The sequence below is a fragment of the Lutra lutra genome, chromosome 10 (genome assembly GCF_902655055.1).
Source record: "Lutra lutra chromosome 10, mLutLut1.2, whole genome shotgun sequence".
NCBI lineage: Eukaryota > Metazoa > Chordata > Mammalia > Carnivora > Mustelidae > Lutra > Lutra lutra.
Genome location: NC_062287.1, coordinates 110,239,512 through 110,254,162, shown reverse-complemented (window position 1 = coordinate 110,254,162; position 14,651 = coordinate 110,239,512). Strand labels below are relative to the sequence as shown.

The window sequence follows — 14,651 nt, the reverse complement described above, 5'->3', positions numbered from 1 at the left end:
ATCCGTTCCATTAGCTAAATAGTTTGGTCCAAAGAGCCTAATAAGTATTTACATCCTAGCAAATTAGTAACCATTTGAAAAAAAGAATACATATAAATTGAAAGTAGTTCACACGATGTCCAACAGATGTCGCTGTGTCTTCCTTGAAAGTGGGACGGATCCAGGGCCTCCCTGGCAAGTTTGCTGGGGCTGGGGGGGGGGGGGGGGGTGTTTGGCACGGAGCCAGAGCATGGGAATTTGGGCACTAGCCATAGTTTTGTTTCGTTTTGTTTTTAGCATATTAGACTAACCCTGGAAGCTTAAATTAAGCAGCTTTAGGACCAAGAAAAAGGTGTAATCTGTAAAAAAAAAATAATAATAATAATGACTCAAAAGTTTTTACAGAATAAAAAACAAATAGGATCAAGATAAGTTTAAATGATTTTGCACATGATAAATCCATGATACATGATCATTTTTGTACTTTCTTCCACGTGCAGGTAGAAAAGGAATCGATTAATTTTAATTGTCTTCCTTACAGATGTCCCTAAACCAATGACTACTTTAGTAGGAAGATTTTTGCCAGTACCAGCAAAATTAAATCTCATTACACAACAAGTGAGTCATTGTTTTAATTTTTAAAAAAAATACAGTTGGGCACTATTTTCTCCTAAAATTTCAATTGTTGAAGTTGGAATTACTCAGGAAATGTAATTTATCCTCTGTTTTAAAATCGACAGTGAAACCTTTACTATGTGTTCCATACCTTCGCTGCTGGGTCAGACACTGGGGGTTGGGAGGCAGTGGCACAGGTTCAAAGCAATTCTGAGCCAACCCTGTGGGCTTTCTTGCACTTTCCTACAGCCATCAGACCAACCTTCTGAAACCCCATTTGTTGAGCTCATTTTTTGCAGCCCTGCTGTCCATCTAGCAGGACACACCACCCATTTGGTGTAGAACATTCCTCACCTTCCTCTGTAGAATGGAAATGCTTTTTTAGAGTTTAAAATGCTTTTATGATTGTACCACAATATGCACATACTAAATATAAGACAAATGTGTTATTTTGCCTAAGTCTTGATATAAAATGTCACTACCCCAAAAGAGACTTTCATGACTCCCCAGTGTTGACAGCCAGTCACTGTCACTGCACCTGTCTGCTTCTCTGCCCAGCACTGTCACGGTCTTGCGTTCTTCTGGTTTGTCTGTTTGTCTGCATCTCCCCACGGGTATGCCGGGTCCGCAGGAGTAGAGATTTTGTGAGCCTAGTTTGTCTCTGTAAACTGAGACCTGGAACGAAGCCTGGCACATACAGGGCGGTCACACAGAGCGACTTTCCGTAGGGCCGGTGCTGGTCTGAGCACTTGGACCAGATCAGTGAGCCAATGCTGAGTGATGCCCCCAAACAAAACAAAAGAAAACATGTGACTCTGCCCCCTGCAGCCTACATTTTAGTGTGGGAGACAGACAACATGGGCAAATGTAGTAAATAAACTATATTGTGTGCCAGGAGAGCAGAGGACGGGCATCGGGTACAGAGCTTCTGCGGGGCAAGGCAGGATGCCAGCCACGGGTGGTGCCATCGAGAAGGTGATGCTTGAGCAAAATCTTGAGAGGAGAGGGAGAGCTGTGTGACCATCCCGGGGGAGAACATTCCAGGCAAGCCGAAGAGCACAACACGGGGTCAACCTGCTGTAGAGACAGTGAGGAGGCAGCCGGGGGAGGGGATGGAGTGTGCAAGAGGAAGGCGGCAGAAGGGAGCGGACGAGAAGGAAGCATAGGGCTGGGGGAAGGGTGGGGGCCAAGTGGGTGTAGGGGGCCTACCACTGGGAGAGTCCCATAGTGCGCAGTGGCGCGGCGCGGGGCAGAGATGATAGCCGCTCAGACCAGGCGGGGCCAGTGGAGCAGAAACAGCTTATCCGGATCCCCTACAGGCTGGCAGGGCTTGTGATGGGCTGGATGTGGGATGCGAGAGAGAGAGAGAGAGAGAGAGAGATCGATCATGGATGCCCCCACGGTTTTCAGCCAGAACAAACAGAAAGATGGTGTTTCCATCAAGAGAGCTGAGGGTAGTGCATGTCTTATGAGGGAGACTAGGAGTTCCCTGGCCTTGACGTGTTACATTTGAGACATCTGAGTGGCAATGGTGGGCAGGGGTGGGACATGTGGGCCTGGAGATCAGTGTGTGGAAGGTCTGGGCTGGAGGGAAGAAGTCACCAGGGCGTAGATGGCATTTAAGTCCTTGAGACCAGAGGAGACCCGTGAGGCAGCAGGTATAAGCAGAGTCGGATGTTTGTCGAGTGGGTAAATAAGTATTTCTCAATATTGTAGTGGTCAGTGCGGGAGGTCCTGAGCTGTGACCCCAGGAGCGCCCGAGGCAGACTCTCGCGGGTCCTGCACACAAGCCTCCCGCCTCCTGGCTGCCTCCACTCCTCCCGCCTTCCTTTCCCCACTGTGTCAGCCCCAACCAGGCAGGCACACGCTGGACTTGCTCTACCGCTAAGGTTGTGCCCTAGAAGTGGTTCTTCGGACCGCAGCCTCTTGCTTTCCACCTCCTCCTCATCTTTTCTTGGCTGTGTTATTCTTGTCCTGGTGTTGACTGCCCCTGACCTCTAGCTGGTGTGACCTTGAGGCAATCCCTTTAGCCATACATTTGCTGCTTCCTTGCCAAACTCCCAATTCTGTATATTTTTTAAAGATTTATTTATTTATTTATTTGACAGAGAGAGTTCACAAGCAGGCAGAGAGGCAGGCAGACAGGGAGGAGGAAGCAGGCTCCCTGCTGAGCAGAGAGCCCGATGCGGGGCTCGATCCCAGGACCCTGAGATCATGACCTGAGCTGAAGGCAGCGGCTTAACCCACTGAGCCACCCAGGCACCCCCTAATTCTGTATATTTTTAAAGATTTTATTTTTAAGTAATCTCTATGCCCACCATGGGGCTTAAACTCACAGCCATGAGATCAAGAGTCGCACGCTCCCCCAAATTCCTTATAGTTTTTAAGCACTTTGCTACTCACAGTGTGGTGCATGGACTAGGAACCTGGGCATTATCTGGGAACTTGACAGAAATGCAGGATCTCAGGCCCTGCCCCAGACTCACTGACCCAGAATCTTCATTTTAGCAAGAGCCAAGGTGATGTGACTGAGAAGACTGCCTGAGAGTTTCCGCCTCTGCTCCTAGGTGGCCAGCCTTGCTGAAGAAGGTCGTGGGTTCCAGCATAAAGTTGTTTAGATTAACTACCTATGCCGTCCTGAAGTCATCCCCTTTTCTCTGCTTTACTTTGGGACTAAATAAGCAAAGGGGAAAGGAGAAATTGTACCCCCATTTATGCGAAGGATTGCCTCAATCCTGAGAACTGTGAAATCCTTTCTCAAAAGGAATCCCAAACTTCCGACCACCTCTGGGAACATGGGCCCCACCGGTGTCTGGGTGAAGGGAAAGAGACGGTTTCAGGTAACTTGTGGACACTGCCCTCCTGTAAATTGACTGAGGAGGACAGAGCCCCCAGCAGAAGAAAGGGGCTCCTGGGTGAGGCTCCCTGGGGGGATGGGGATCCCTAGAGGATGGGGCCTTGTGCTCAAGGACGTGGACCCAGAGTGGCTTCTCAGGGTCTTCAAGTCCCACAGGCAGTGATGACACACAATAAGAGGCAGAAGAGAGAAAATAAATAGAATGAACAAAAGGTTTGTTTCTCCAAAACTGTAGTTTAAAAAAAAAAAAAAGTTTTACTTATTTAAGTAATCTCTACACCCAACGTGGGGCTCAAACTCATGACCCTGAGATCAAGAGTCACGTACCCTTCTGACTCAGCAGGCCAGGCGCCCCCCAAGACTATACTTTTTATATAAAACTGACTTTGAAATTTCAAGTGTTCGGGGAGGAAGGGACAAGGATAGGGTATTGAAGTGTGATATATGCAAATCATCTCAAAACCTGAATTTATGCAATTCTTTACATGTCTTCAGGCTTCCCATAAGAAGAGCATGAGGTCATTGCTGACTTTGCTACACTTTCTTTTTCTTGGGACGATCATCTGTGAGCCATGCTAACGAGTAATAGAAAGAAAGATAAATGAGAGGCTGGAAAGCAAAGACACAGAGGGGACAGAGGTTGTGACATGTATTTTGGATTTGTTGAAACCAGCTACAATTTTTTTCTTTTTTTTTTGACTAGATGAGACACTGATGGTTGATAAGACCTTAGATGTCCAGGGCTCTTAAGTTATACCAGGAATGTCATCATAATTAAAGAACAGTTTCAGTGTACAGAAGTTAGTGCAGAAGTTTGTGATTTAATTTAACTCACAATTTGTAGTCATAAAAATGAAAAAAACTGTCCATTCCAGTGTGTACGGCCAGTGCCCAACAGATGTGTGTGGTTGGCCAAGCCCCGCATCCTTACCCCCTACACCTGGTCCACACAGGCAGGACTCTCCCCTCCCCGGGCCTGAGTGGCCAGGTGGTTCTGGGACACACTGGGCTGGGCTCGCCCACTGCTGCAGAGAAGCCTGTGCTGGAGCCCACTCCAGGGGGAAGGGAACCGTCATGGTGGCAGGGCCTAACGTCAGGCCATTGTGATATAAACCTCCAGAAGAAAACCAGTCATTTTTGTCTGGACCTAGATGTTCACTGGACAGAACTTATGAAACACGTTCTAATTAGAAATATGTTTGTCTTTGACTTTCTACAGCTTGAAAACGGAGGCTTACCATCCCTAGTCAACGGGTCTGCTTTCCCTTCGGGATCTGCTCTCCCAGGACCACCAAAGCTCACCTTGGCTGGGTAAGGATGAACAGCAATCAGTTGTCACTTACTTTAGTACAAGAGTTTAAGAGGCTTTTGGGTACTGTGGTGTTTTTTTTCTAAGTTCTAAAAATCAGCTTTACCAGTAAACCTTCGTGACCTCTAAAAACTGTATTTTATATGAAGCAGTGGTACCATCTGTGTCGCTGTGTGTGTCTGGTTTGTGGCTGGAAGGGCTTCCATGCTGTCCACTGTCCGCGCTGGTATTTCAGGGCCCACCACCATCCAGAGCTCTGTCTTGGTCTCACATCAGTTTAAACAGAGATGCTCTGTTTCTCGCAATCATCAACATAAGTAATGATGTGGCAGCCACTTAACCTTGACCATGGTCTGAGTGTGCCTTTACGGGCCGCCACGCCCCTGCTGGGTCAGCCCGCATTTGGAGGCAGGTGCCGACGCTCACGGTCTCCACGAGGATGTGGGCTGTCCTTAGCTGGGGCCTTGTCTTGCCATTTGAAAGCTGTATCTATAATTGTAACTAATTAAACTAACCAAGCTGGTTGGAATTCCTTGTTGAGTTAACTTTCACATGCGAACAGTGGACGCGGCAGCCCTTTCTGCTTGTGGATCCTTGAGGTGGTTATGGAGATCGGTCCACTCCCGCCTCCGTGAGCTTGCGGCACGCAGTGGTCGGATATCCCCCTCGGGTCAAGCAGTCTGTGAAACGTCCACTGTGGGCTCTGGGGCTCTCCGGGCCCCCGCGGTGCTGGTTGTGGTGTCGGTGAGGGGGAGGAGGGCTGTCTGGGGACCGCGAGAAAGGCCCTGAGAACCACTTGGCAGGTACTGATGCCTTCCCCACTGTGTTGCCGCGGGAGTGTGCCGGGGGCTCACGTGGGTCGCGGCTGCTGCGGTTTCAGCAGTCCGTCTTTCAGTGGTTGTCGCCCGGAGGCTCAGCAGGTGACTTTCGGTTCATTTACTGGGATTGGGCATCCTCCCTGACCACTCTCTTGGGCACGGATCAGGGAGGGTGTGTCGTTGCTGGTATTGTACTCGGTCCTATCATCATGGCTTTTCCCCGTTCTGGACCGAACAGAAGCCACATGAGTCACTGCTAGATCCTGCTGGCAGGTCCGCCCCCCCACCCCGTCTTTGGTTACACTGCGCCACCTATGATGTCACCCTCCAGAAGACATGCCTTTTTCTTCCGTGGAATCTGGGAGCATCCGGCCGGCAGCGCGGGATCGCTGTGTGCGCTGGTGTCCGGAGCGTCCGAGGGAATCTGGCGCTTCTAACGCTTCATTCCAAGCGTGCGCTCTCGGAGCCCCGGCGCCACCTGCGGCTTCTCTGTGGCATGACTGACCCATGTCCTCATGGGCGAGCAGTAGGAAGGAGCTGCCATGTAGTGTCACTCCGCCTTGTCCCCAGGCTCTCCTCGGTTTCCTCGGTCACATAGTTTTCTTTATTTTGGCATAATTATGCGGGTCATAAAACACTTTTCTAAATGAAGCGCCAGGAACAACATGAGCCTTGTGTTTGGGGGGGTTTTCTGCAAAGAATTACTTGAGTTGGTGTCACTCCCTTGAGTCAGCCGCGTGGCTTTGATCTCAGCCCCCGCAGCCCTGATGGTGAACGGAATCTAGCAGCGCGTGACTCGTGGTAAGGGCACACGCAGAAGCCATTCGCTCTTGCGTCGTCCTGTGTGACTTCCCACTGCGACTGACTTGCCGTCCCCCCTCGCCTCCCGAGGTGCTCCATTAGCTGTCTTGTTGACTGCCCAAGATAACAAGGTCCGACTAGGTCTGAAGACCTCAGAAAGGAAGCTCTGTTGGCCCAGTGTGGCTCAAAGGTTTCTAACCGCGCGGGTGACGTAGAAGTGGAGTGACGGTCAGCGGAGCCTCGGGGCACGTAGTCCTCGGGTGTCACTCACCCTGTCATTGCTCTTCAGAGCTGGGTGGGGAACTGGCTAACTTATTAACTAGCTTATCATATTCATGAAAATGCCCTTTCCGTAAAAATTCATGTCCTGTCACTCCATATGGCTTTCATCATCTTGTCATCAGTCAGGTGTTAATGTGAATTCTGACACATCACTGATGCTATTACTTTTGGTAACGTAATGAATGTCATAATAAAGAACACTCACGAGTCTGCTTCTCTGAAAATTTTTTTCATAAAGATGAGGTCATATCTCGGGCGGTGGAGTTTATTTCTCGTGCTTTCCTGAGGCGGAATTGTGAGGATCTCTCCCGAGTCCGTAGTTTTCAGACTGGTATAAGAGGGTGGATAGTGTCCGCAGAGCCGTGGGACTTTCCCCGGTTCAGTTCCCGTCCCTTCCCGCCCTGGTGCCCTGTGCTCGCCCCTACGGCGCCTTTGCTCATGCTGCTACCTCGGCTGAAACCCCCTTGGGGTGGACAGCGAGTCTCACAGCCCTAACCGGTGGTGGCGAGTTCTAGCTCCTTTGAAAGTAGTCTAACTTCTTCCATCCAGATTAAACTACCATTTCTGGATTTTATATCATTGCCAATCAGTATCAAATAATCTGAGAGCTGATTTTACCGTATCTTCTGTCCTCCAATTTTTCAATCTCATTTATATTTATATATTTATATATCTCATTCCCAAGTTCTTTGCGGGATTCCTCCTGGACTGACTATAAACTTTTATATGTATATTTTTTTATTTTCCCCTGAAGCTCTTATCACTGTCCTGACCACTTGATCTCTCAGGAAATGCCTATTGGTATCTTCCTGATATAGGACATTCATTGAACTGTACTCTGTCCTCCCACAGTCGTGGCAGGTCACGCCTGGAATGTCTCCATGCACCCCACCCCCATTTTTTAGAGGAAAGAATTTTGGTTCCCCTGGATAGTCAGTGCCAGGCCACCCTGTGTCCCACTGTCGGGGGAGGTCTGAGAGGCCGAGGACAAGAGCAGTGAAGTAGGTGTGCATGCTCCCTCCTCTGAAAGCCCACGTCTGCTCCAAGGCACACCTCTGGGCACCTGAGGGGACAAAAGCTGTCACTCTGCTAGGTACAAAGGGGAAAAGTAGACTAGATGAATAATAAATTAATACAGCATTCAGTGACATAGTCTGGGGACATTATCTTAAAATGGGAGAATCTCCAAAAGTAAGAGTCAGCAGCTCGTGCATGAGTCAGGTGCCAAGTGTGCCAAGGGGGTGGGGGTGGAGATGTCGCTAAACAGAAGCCCAGACAGTAGGGCTGGGCTGGAGGCTGCTAAGGCAAGCGCACCCACGCAGGAGGAACCCACCGTCCACGTAGAGAGGACGACGGGCTGAGCTGGGACTTAGGGTTCCCCCAGTCCAGACTCCACGGAGCTGAATATGTGAGTGTGCAGCGCCCAGGCAAAGGGGCTCGCCTGGCACACCGTCTTCGGGGCATTTGTATCAGAACCACGGGACAGGTGGCATGCAGTGCTTCCGCGCTCTGTGCAGCGACAGGAGACTGTTGGCAAACATTACCTGTGTGCCAAGTTCCCCTGCGGTTTCTGTAGGGACCCCCTGACCAAGCAGCCTCCCTGTGACCCAGCAGAGCCCTGTCACCGTCCCGTCATTGTCTTTGGGCACTTGCCCCTCCTTTCACCACAGAGTAGTAAACGTCTCACAAAACAAGGACGCGGAGTTTCCTCCGCGAGCGGTACTGGAAAGCAGCACTTGGGAGCCTTCCCCGATTTTAATCCCCAGCTGCCCCTCATGTTTAGCCTCTATGACTCTCTCGTCTGTCCCCCTCTGATGCCCCCACGATGGCTCCTGGGCTAATCCCAAGAGCAGTTAGGTCTCCACTGGAAACTTGCTTTGACGCTGCTGGTAGCTCTGCAGCGTGGACAGCTCTGACACTGCCCAAACGATATAAGACGACGATTGGCCGATTTAAGTTACATTATCCATTAGTGTTCAGATTGGGGAAAATACGCTGCTGGCCGCGTGGCCTAATGGATAAGGCGTCTGATTCCAGATTGGGGAAAATGCAAAAAGGTTGAACTAAAGGAGCTATTTGGCATGAGGGTCCCCACATAATAGGGGTTTAAACAGATCAAGGGAATAACGTCCAGAAGCCTTCCTGGGGAGGGGACAGCAGTCGGGTCCTGTTGTGCACCCCATGGGGACTGTGGGCATGCTAGCTGGGATTGGCCAGGCTCCTGCCATCGTGCAGTAATACACACAGCAACTCCGTTTCATGATCGGGCGCCGATAAATAGTACCTATGAGCACCTGGTGCTGAGATTTTCAGTATTTGTTCAAAACACCAGATGCTTAGCTAATTCTTCTTTTAAAGAGTAACGATCTGAATATTTTCTTTTTTAATCTTTATAGAGTAACTCTTAGTTCATGGGACACAAAGTCTAAAAAGCCATGTAACTGTACCAAATCCCAGTGTCTGAAATTGTAAGTAATCACAAATCCTTCATTATTAAGTAGAAATAAGGTTGTTTAGAAGTCAGTAAGTGGTGCACAGTTGAGGCGAGCGTCAGCGGCTAGCAGCGCGGGGCCACAGCTGAGACCCGCCGGCCAGAGCAGCGAGACGCCGCGCCCTCTGCCCAAGCCTGGCTCGGGTCTCCTGGGATTCTCTTGACCGACTAACTTAGCAAAGGACCCTGCCTGCCCCTCGCGTGGTGTGACTTTCTTGGGTTTGGGTTTGCATCTCCGCCCCTGGGATGGGTGCTAACCGCGGCACCCTTCCGGGGCGTTCACTGGGACATTGACGCATCCTAGTTTTTACCAGTTCAGTGGACTGGTTCACTCAATAGTGAATTTTCTCAGAAAAATCCTCCCCCGGGGATGCCAGCTCACAGGAGGCTCGGTGGGGGGATGGTGGGGCTGGCCGTGTGGCAGAGCTGTGGGCGGGGGTGTGGGTGGTGTGGCTGACGCAGGTGGTGGCCCTGGTATCCCCTCTGGGCCTGCCACACGGGGATGCTGTTTGTGTCGTCTGCCAGGCTCTCAGCTTTGCCAGGTGTCTGCCCCAAAGGCCTGCCTAGCTTTAGAGTGACAGTTGGAGGGGGCACACATCCCCGTCCTGATGGCTAACACTGTCTCCACGTGGTTTTTCCCTTGCAGAGCTCCTGCTGAAGTCACTGAGGGCTCCACTGATGGGACAGGGACTTGGGGGTACACAAGTGGGTCCAAGTCCAGAAATCTGAGAAACTCGGTTCACTGTAAAGACACATTCATTTTCATTTTTTAAAAAGCAATGCTGAAAACTAGGGTTGGCTGTGTGAAAGCATTTGAGCGGTCGCTGGCTCTGGCTTAGTCTGTGAGTGTGAGCCATACGCCTCTCTGAACGCCGGGCACGCCTGAGACCACTAACACGTGGCTCCGGGTGAGGAGGAAGGAGGACAGAGGGCGAAGCCTGGACCGCGTGACCTTGCCGAGCCAGAGTGGCCCGCCCAGAGGGAGACAACCCATGCGGCGGAGGACAAGGTGGTAGCGTGTAGAGAGGACAAAGCCAGGAGGGGAGCAGGTCCTGTCCCAACGGGGCTGCCAAGCTGTAGGTGTGTTTTGGGACTGGGGAGACCAGAAGACCCATGAGGCCTAGAGCAGGGTATAGACAGTCACTGGGGGTGGAGGGAGGTCCCCCCAAGGACTCAGAAGTAGGGTGGGGCTCTAAGAAGGATCTCACTTATTGATGACCCCACAGTGGAAGGCCATGGAAATAGCTACTAGCCTAGAAGCAGCTTTCCAGATGAACAAGAAAGATGCACTCTTCAGTCATCCCAGGTGGGCTTGGTCAGTGCTGGAACAAAGGAAAAGGAGGTGCAGAGTGTGTCCTGTGCTGTCCAGAGGAAGGAGGCACCATCTCTGTGGGCCACGGGCTCCGCCTCAAGAGAAGCGCGTGTACCGTAGTAGAGGCTTAGCGCCCTCCCGGTGGACCTGGGGACCCGCACCTCCACCTGCGCGCTCGGCGCGGCGCCATCGGGCCGGAGTTCCAGCTTCCTCAGTAGCTCTGTGCTGGGAAGCCAGGGGCCTGGAGCACTGTGGGCACTGGAAGGATGTGAGCGCCCCCGAAAGTCACCCGGGGCCTCCCAGTCAGCCTGTCGTGCTTTGTTGGCATCGGCCAACCACTGAGAAACCAAGGATCTCCAGAAAGTTGTTTGCGGAAAAGCTGAGGAGTGGGCGACTTCACCCCGCCCCACCCCCGCCCACGCAGAGCCGGCCGTGAGGTCTCTCGGTGGCAGAGTGTGCTGGTGACGACACAGCCGTCTGCGTGCGAGTGCCCGGGAGCTTCGGCGGGGAGCAGGTGTCGGGAGTGGACTGTCCATCGCTTGCTCCGTGAGCACGTGCCATGATGACCAGGAGGAGCCTTCGGGTTTCTTTACTCTTCTTCTCCCCACAACTAAGTTGTGTTCTTAAAGTGATGGAATATAGTTTTCTTAGGGTTAATTGTCCTGCTTTATTGAGAGTATCTATAGGATAAAGGTCAAGAGGGATGACTATTAATTGACCATCAACGAAGAGAGAAACACATTATTGTGACACGTGCACACGGGTAACACCAATGACTGTAGCCACACTGAGTGGGAAGTCCTAGCGCTGGCCCCTGCCTCCCATTCTCTGGACTCCTCCCTCGAAGCGACTGTTTTAGTGACTTCTGTCTTCAGGCTTTCGGGGATCATCTACCACCTTGTCACTCCGTAGAGAGAGTGTTCACTCTGACCCGTGTCCGTCCCTCCCTCTCCAGACAGAGCTGGAGCCGCCCTTGCTGGTTCCTCTCCCTGTCCCACTTAAAGCATTAGATAACGGACTTCAGCTTTTCTGGTGGTGTCATGAGCCAGCAGAAGCTGGGAATTATTTTGAAGTGATGAAATTAGTCTGTATAATGAAAATGGTATTGATGTAAACTTAATAAAAAAGTAGATAAGCATTTGCTATTATTTTATTTAAAACTTAGTATTTAAAAAGTTTTTAAAGATTTTTCAAGCAGTTCTCTTCTATCTTTCCACTGCCACTACATAGGACTTTCTTAACATTTTTTATACATTTTAAACATGGATTTGCTTTATAATTAGTTTATAAAAGCACTGATTGTGAATGCCACTTTCATAACGGGATTTTTTGTATAGGCCGTGACATAGGTATGGTATGCCAGACCTCTGGGCATAACTTTGCCGAGTGTGGAGGAGTGCTCTCGGGGTCGGAGGGAGGTCTCTTCCCGTGCCATGAGCACACTCTGGGAGGAGGCACCGGCTCTACGAGTGGGACGTTTTCCAGGACAGTTTCAATTAATTCTGAAATATGTTAGCAAATCCAAGCAAAGTTCTTTAAGTATCCGTTCCAATTCTGTTTTTGCTGAGATACTGGGACTTGTGGGGACTTGTCGGGAGTGTTATATTACCCACAAGTGTTTTCACCCTAATCAAATCTAAATCAGGATTTTAATCATAGACTGGGCAGTCTCTAACATTGGTTTTTCAAATGGCCTTTTGTCTCTGATCAAACAGGGTAATTAGTTATAATTAATTAACCAGAATCCTGGGGCTACAAGGTCAGAGCTGGGTGATCATTTTGTCTAGTCTCTTGTCTCTTACTTCTGCATTCTATTCCTTCCTTGATGTTTAAAAATATTAAATACTTAATTCATACCCAGTAGCGTATAATTGTAATATTTAAAGCCTTTGCTTGTCTGATTCGGTGTTTTTTCTCCTTTGATTTTTTTACTCCTTATGTCTGCTTCTTACCTCATGTATTTTGTGAATTTTTAAAAATTGTAAGTTATAGTCACTGGGACTTGCTATGCGGGAATTCCCAGGCCGACCCGAGGGCGCGTTCCTGCAGAGAAACTGTTTGCCGCTGCTTGGCCTTGATGGCACTTCCAATCTGGACAACTTAAAAGTTTTCCTAAGGTATTTTTTAGGACCCACAGCATGAATTCAGATCTCTCAAACCCAAATGGGCCCCTCCTCCCAGCCAGTGCCCAGACGGGTGCATCCGCTTGCCTAGGACAGGTTTCCTAGAGCGCTCACCATCGGGTAGGCGCCGTCCACTCTCCTGCCGGACGTGCAGCTCTTGGAGCCGAGCCCCTGCCTGGGCGGGCCCCAGGCTTCGGGTGGATGCACGGAAAGCACTTAGAGCAATGGCTGGCATAGTCTACTTGTTGTTAGAAGGGTTTGCCATCCCTGTGGGTGTCGCTCCCTCCGCCGCCCCCGTGCAGCCGTTAAAAGCAAAGTCGACGGTCGCTGGGGTCAGTAGATGCCGAAGACGGCTGTCGGCCTCAGCTTCGATGTGGCTCACTCCTCTGACCTTCTGTTTCTCTTTTATTTCTTGGCCTTGAAGCGGTTTCCTTAAATATTTTACAGGCTCAAATATGCATCTGGAAAAGTTTTAAATATTTAATACCCATATTTTAAAGTGTTTTAAAGAATTTGTCAGGATGGCCAATGAGTTAACACTGAGATTAGAACACACATCATCGTAGGTCTTTCCAAACACATTAAGACTCTAAAAATTGTAGGACACAGCGTGCCTGGGTCCAAGGCATATGCGTGAACAGTGGACAGTACGTTCACCTTCTTGCTGAGTCCCAGAGTACAATTACCAGAAGCATTGAAATGCTGCCAGCTTGCCAGCCCTGAAACACTCTCTACCTCGAGGACAGCACCATTAACAGAGTGATGCTCCTTCAGTGTGTTTCTCAGACAAAAGAGGGGCCACCAGACCTCACGTGGTGGCAGTGGCAGTGGTTTCCTAGGCAACAGTGGGAGTGGACTGTGGAAGGGGACAGTGCACGTCCCTTGAGCAAGAACACGTAGACTGCGTACAGTGGATCTAACAAAGCATGGACTGTGGAGTGCTCCCAGATGTCACCATCCACGCTGATCCCTCAGCCCGTCGGCAGTCAGACTTTCTGCCACCAGAGACCTGGAACCCTGAGGTCTGTGTCCACCAAGTCCGTGGGGTATGGGAGCCTGAGACCACAGAGGGTGGTAGGAAAGGGAGTGGGAGTTCGCTCAGGGACCAAGCTGTATGTCCTGCCCCAACACAGGGGTTTTCAACTTAGACAGCGCTCTGCCCCAGAGGTAAGGGCACAGACGGCTGGAATTGTCACGAAGATGAGGGCCGTGCCCAAGATCTGATGTCTGCTGGGCACCCAGCACACACGGCTGACGGGGAGCGTGACTTTTGGTGGACAGAAGTTTTAAATTTAATGCAGTCAGAATGGTCACTTGTCTTTACTATTACTGCCTTCTTGTTCAGGAAATCCCAAGTTCCCATATCCCAAGTCCAAATGGTCGTGCTGTTCGAGTTTGTTCTGAAGTCTTAGAGTTTGCTTTTCTCCTTTGCGGCCTCAGTGCACCTGGGATTGATTTCTATGAATAGTGTTAGGTAGGGATCTAATTTCATTTCTTCCCCCGTATACGCAACTAATTGTCCGGCACCGTTTATCACAGAACACCAGTATCGTCCCAGCGATGTGCAGCGCGTTTCCTGTCGGCTGTCAGGGTTTGATGTCTGTGTGTGGGTCTGGTTATGGGTTCTTGATGCTGTTCCATGATAGATCCCACTTCTCAGTGGTTCGTCTGTGGACGTCCTTCACCATCGTATTTAACAACCTGACTGCGAATGGGACCGTGACTTCTTTCCTCATCTCCTCCTCTTTTCCTGGTCGTGATAGTGAGGGCCTCTCCCGCAGCCTCTGCCATGCTGGGCACTCGCTAGTCTGCTCCTGGTTTTCCTGGTAATACTTCTAACCTTCCCTTGCCCTGCCCAAAGTGAGATATTTGCAGTAGGTTTTTGAGAGACCCTCTGTGCTTAATGCTGTTAGAGGCTGTTGGACAAAGACTGTGACCTACAGTCATCTCCTTAGTGTGTCGGTCCCATCAGCTGCTCTGCCATCCCCCACCTCCCCCAGAGGGACAGATGCTTCCCCAGCTCCCTCCCTCGCCTTCGTTCCAGCCACTGAGGAAGAGAAAAGA

General features: G+C 50.4%; 1 protein-coding gene across 5 annotated transcripts in view; it reads left to right on the top strand.

Moving 5' to 3' along the window:
* Positions 1 to 14,651, top strand: part of TESMIN (testis expressed metallothionein like protein) — a 37,795-nt gene that overhangs the window by 7,861 nt on the left and 15,283 nt on the right. For 2 of the 5 annotated variants that reach the window (XM_047690581.1, XM_047690583.1), the window contains 3 exons: positions 521 to 597; positions 4,671 to 4,762; positions 9,058 to 9,129. In XM_047690581.1, coding sequence (XP_047546537.1) covers positions 521 to 597; positions 4,671 to 4,762; positions 9,058 to 9,129 — 241 coding nt within the window. Of the gene's footprint in view, positions 1 to 520; positions 598 to 4,670; positions 4,767 to 9,057; positions 9,130 to 9,798; positions 9,962 to 14,651 lie in introns of those variants that run through there. The other 3 variants (XM_047690584.1, XM_047690582.1, XM_047690585.1) reach the window with 3 other exon arrangements.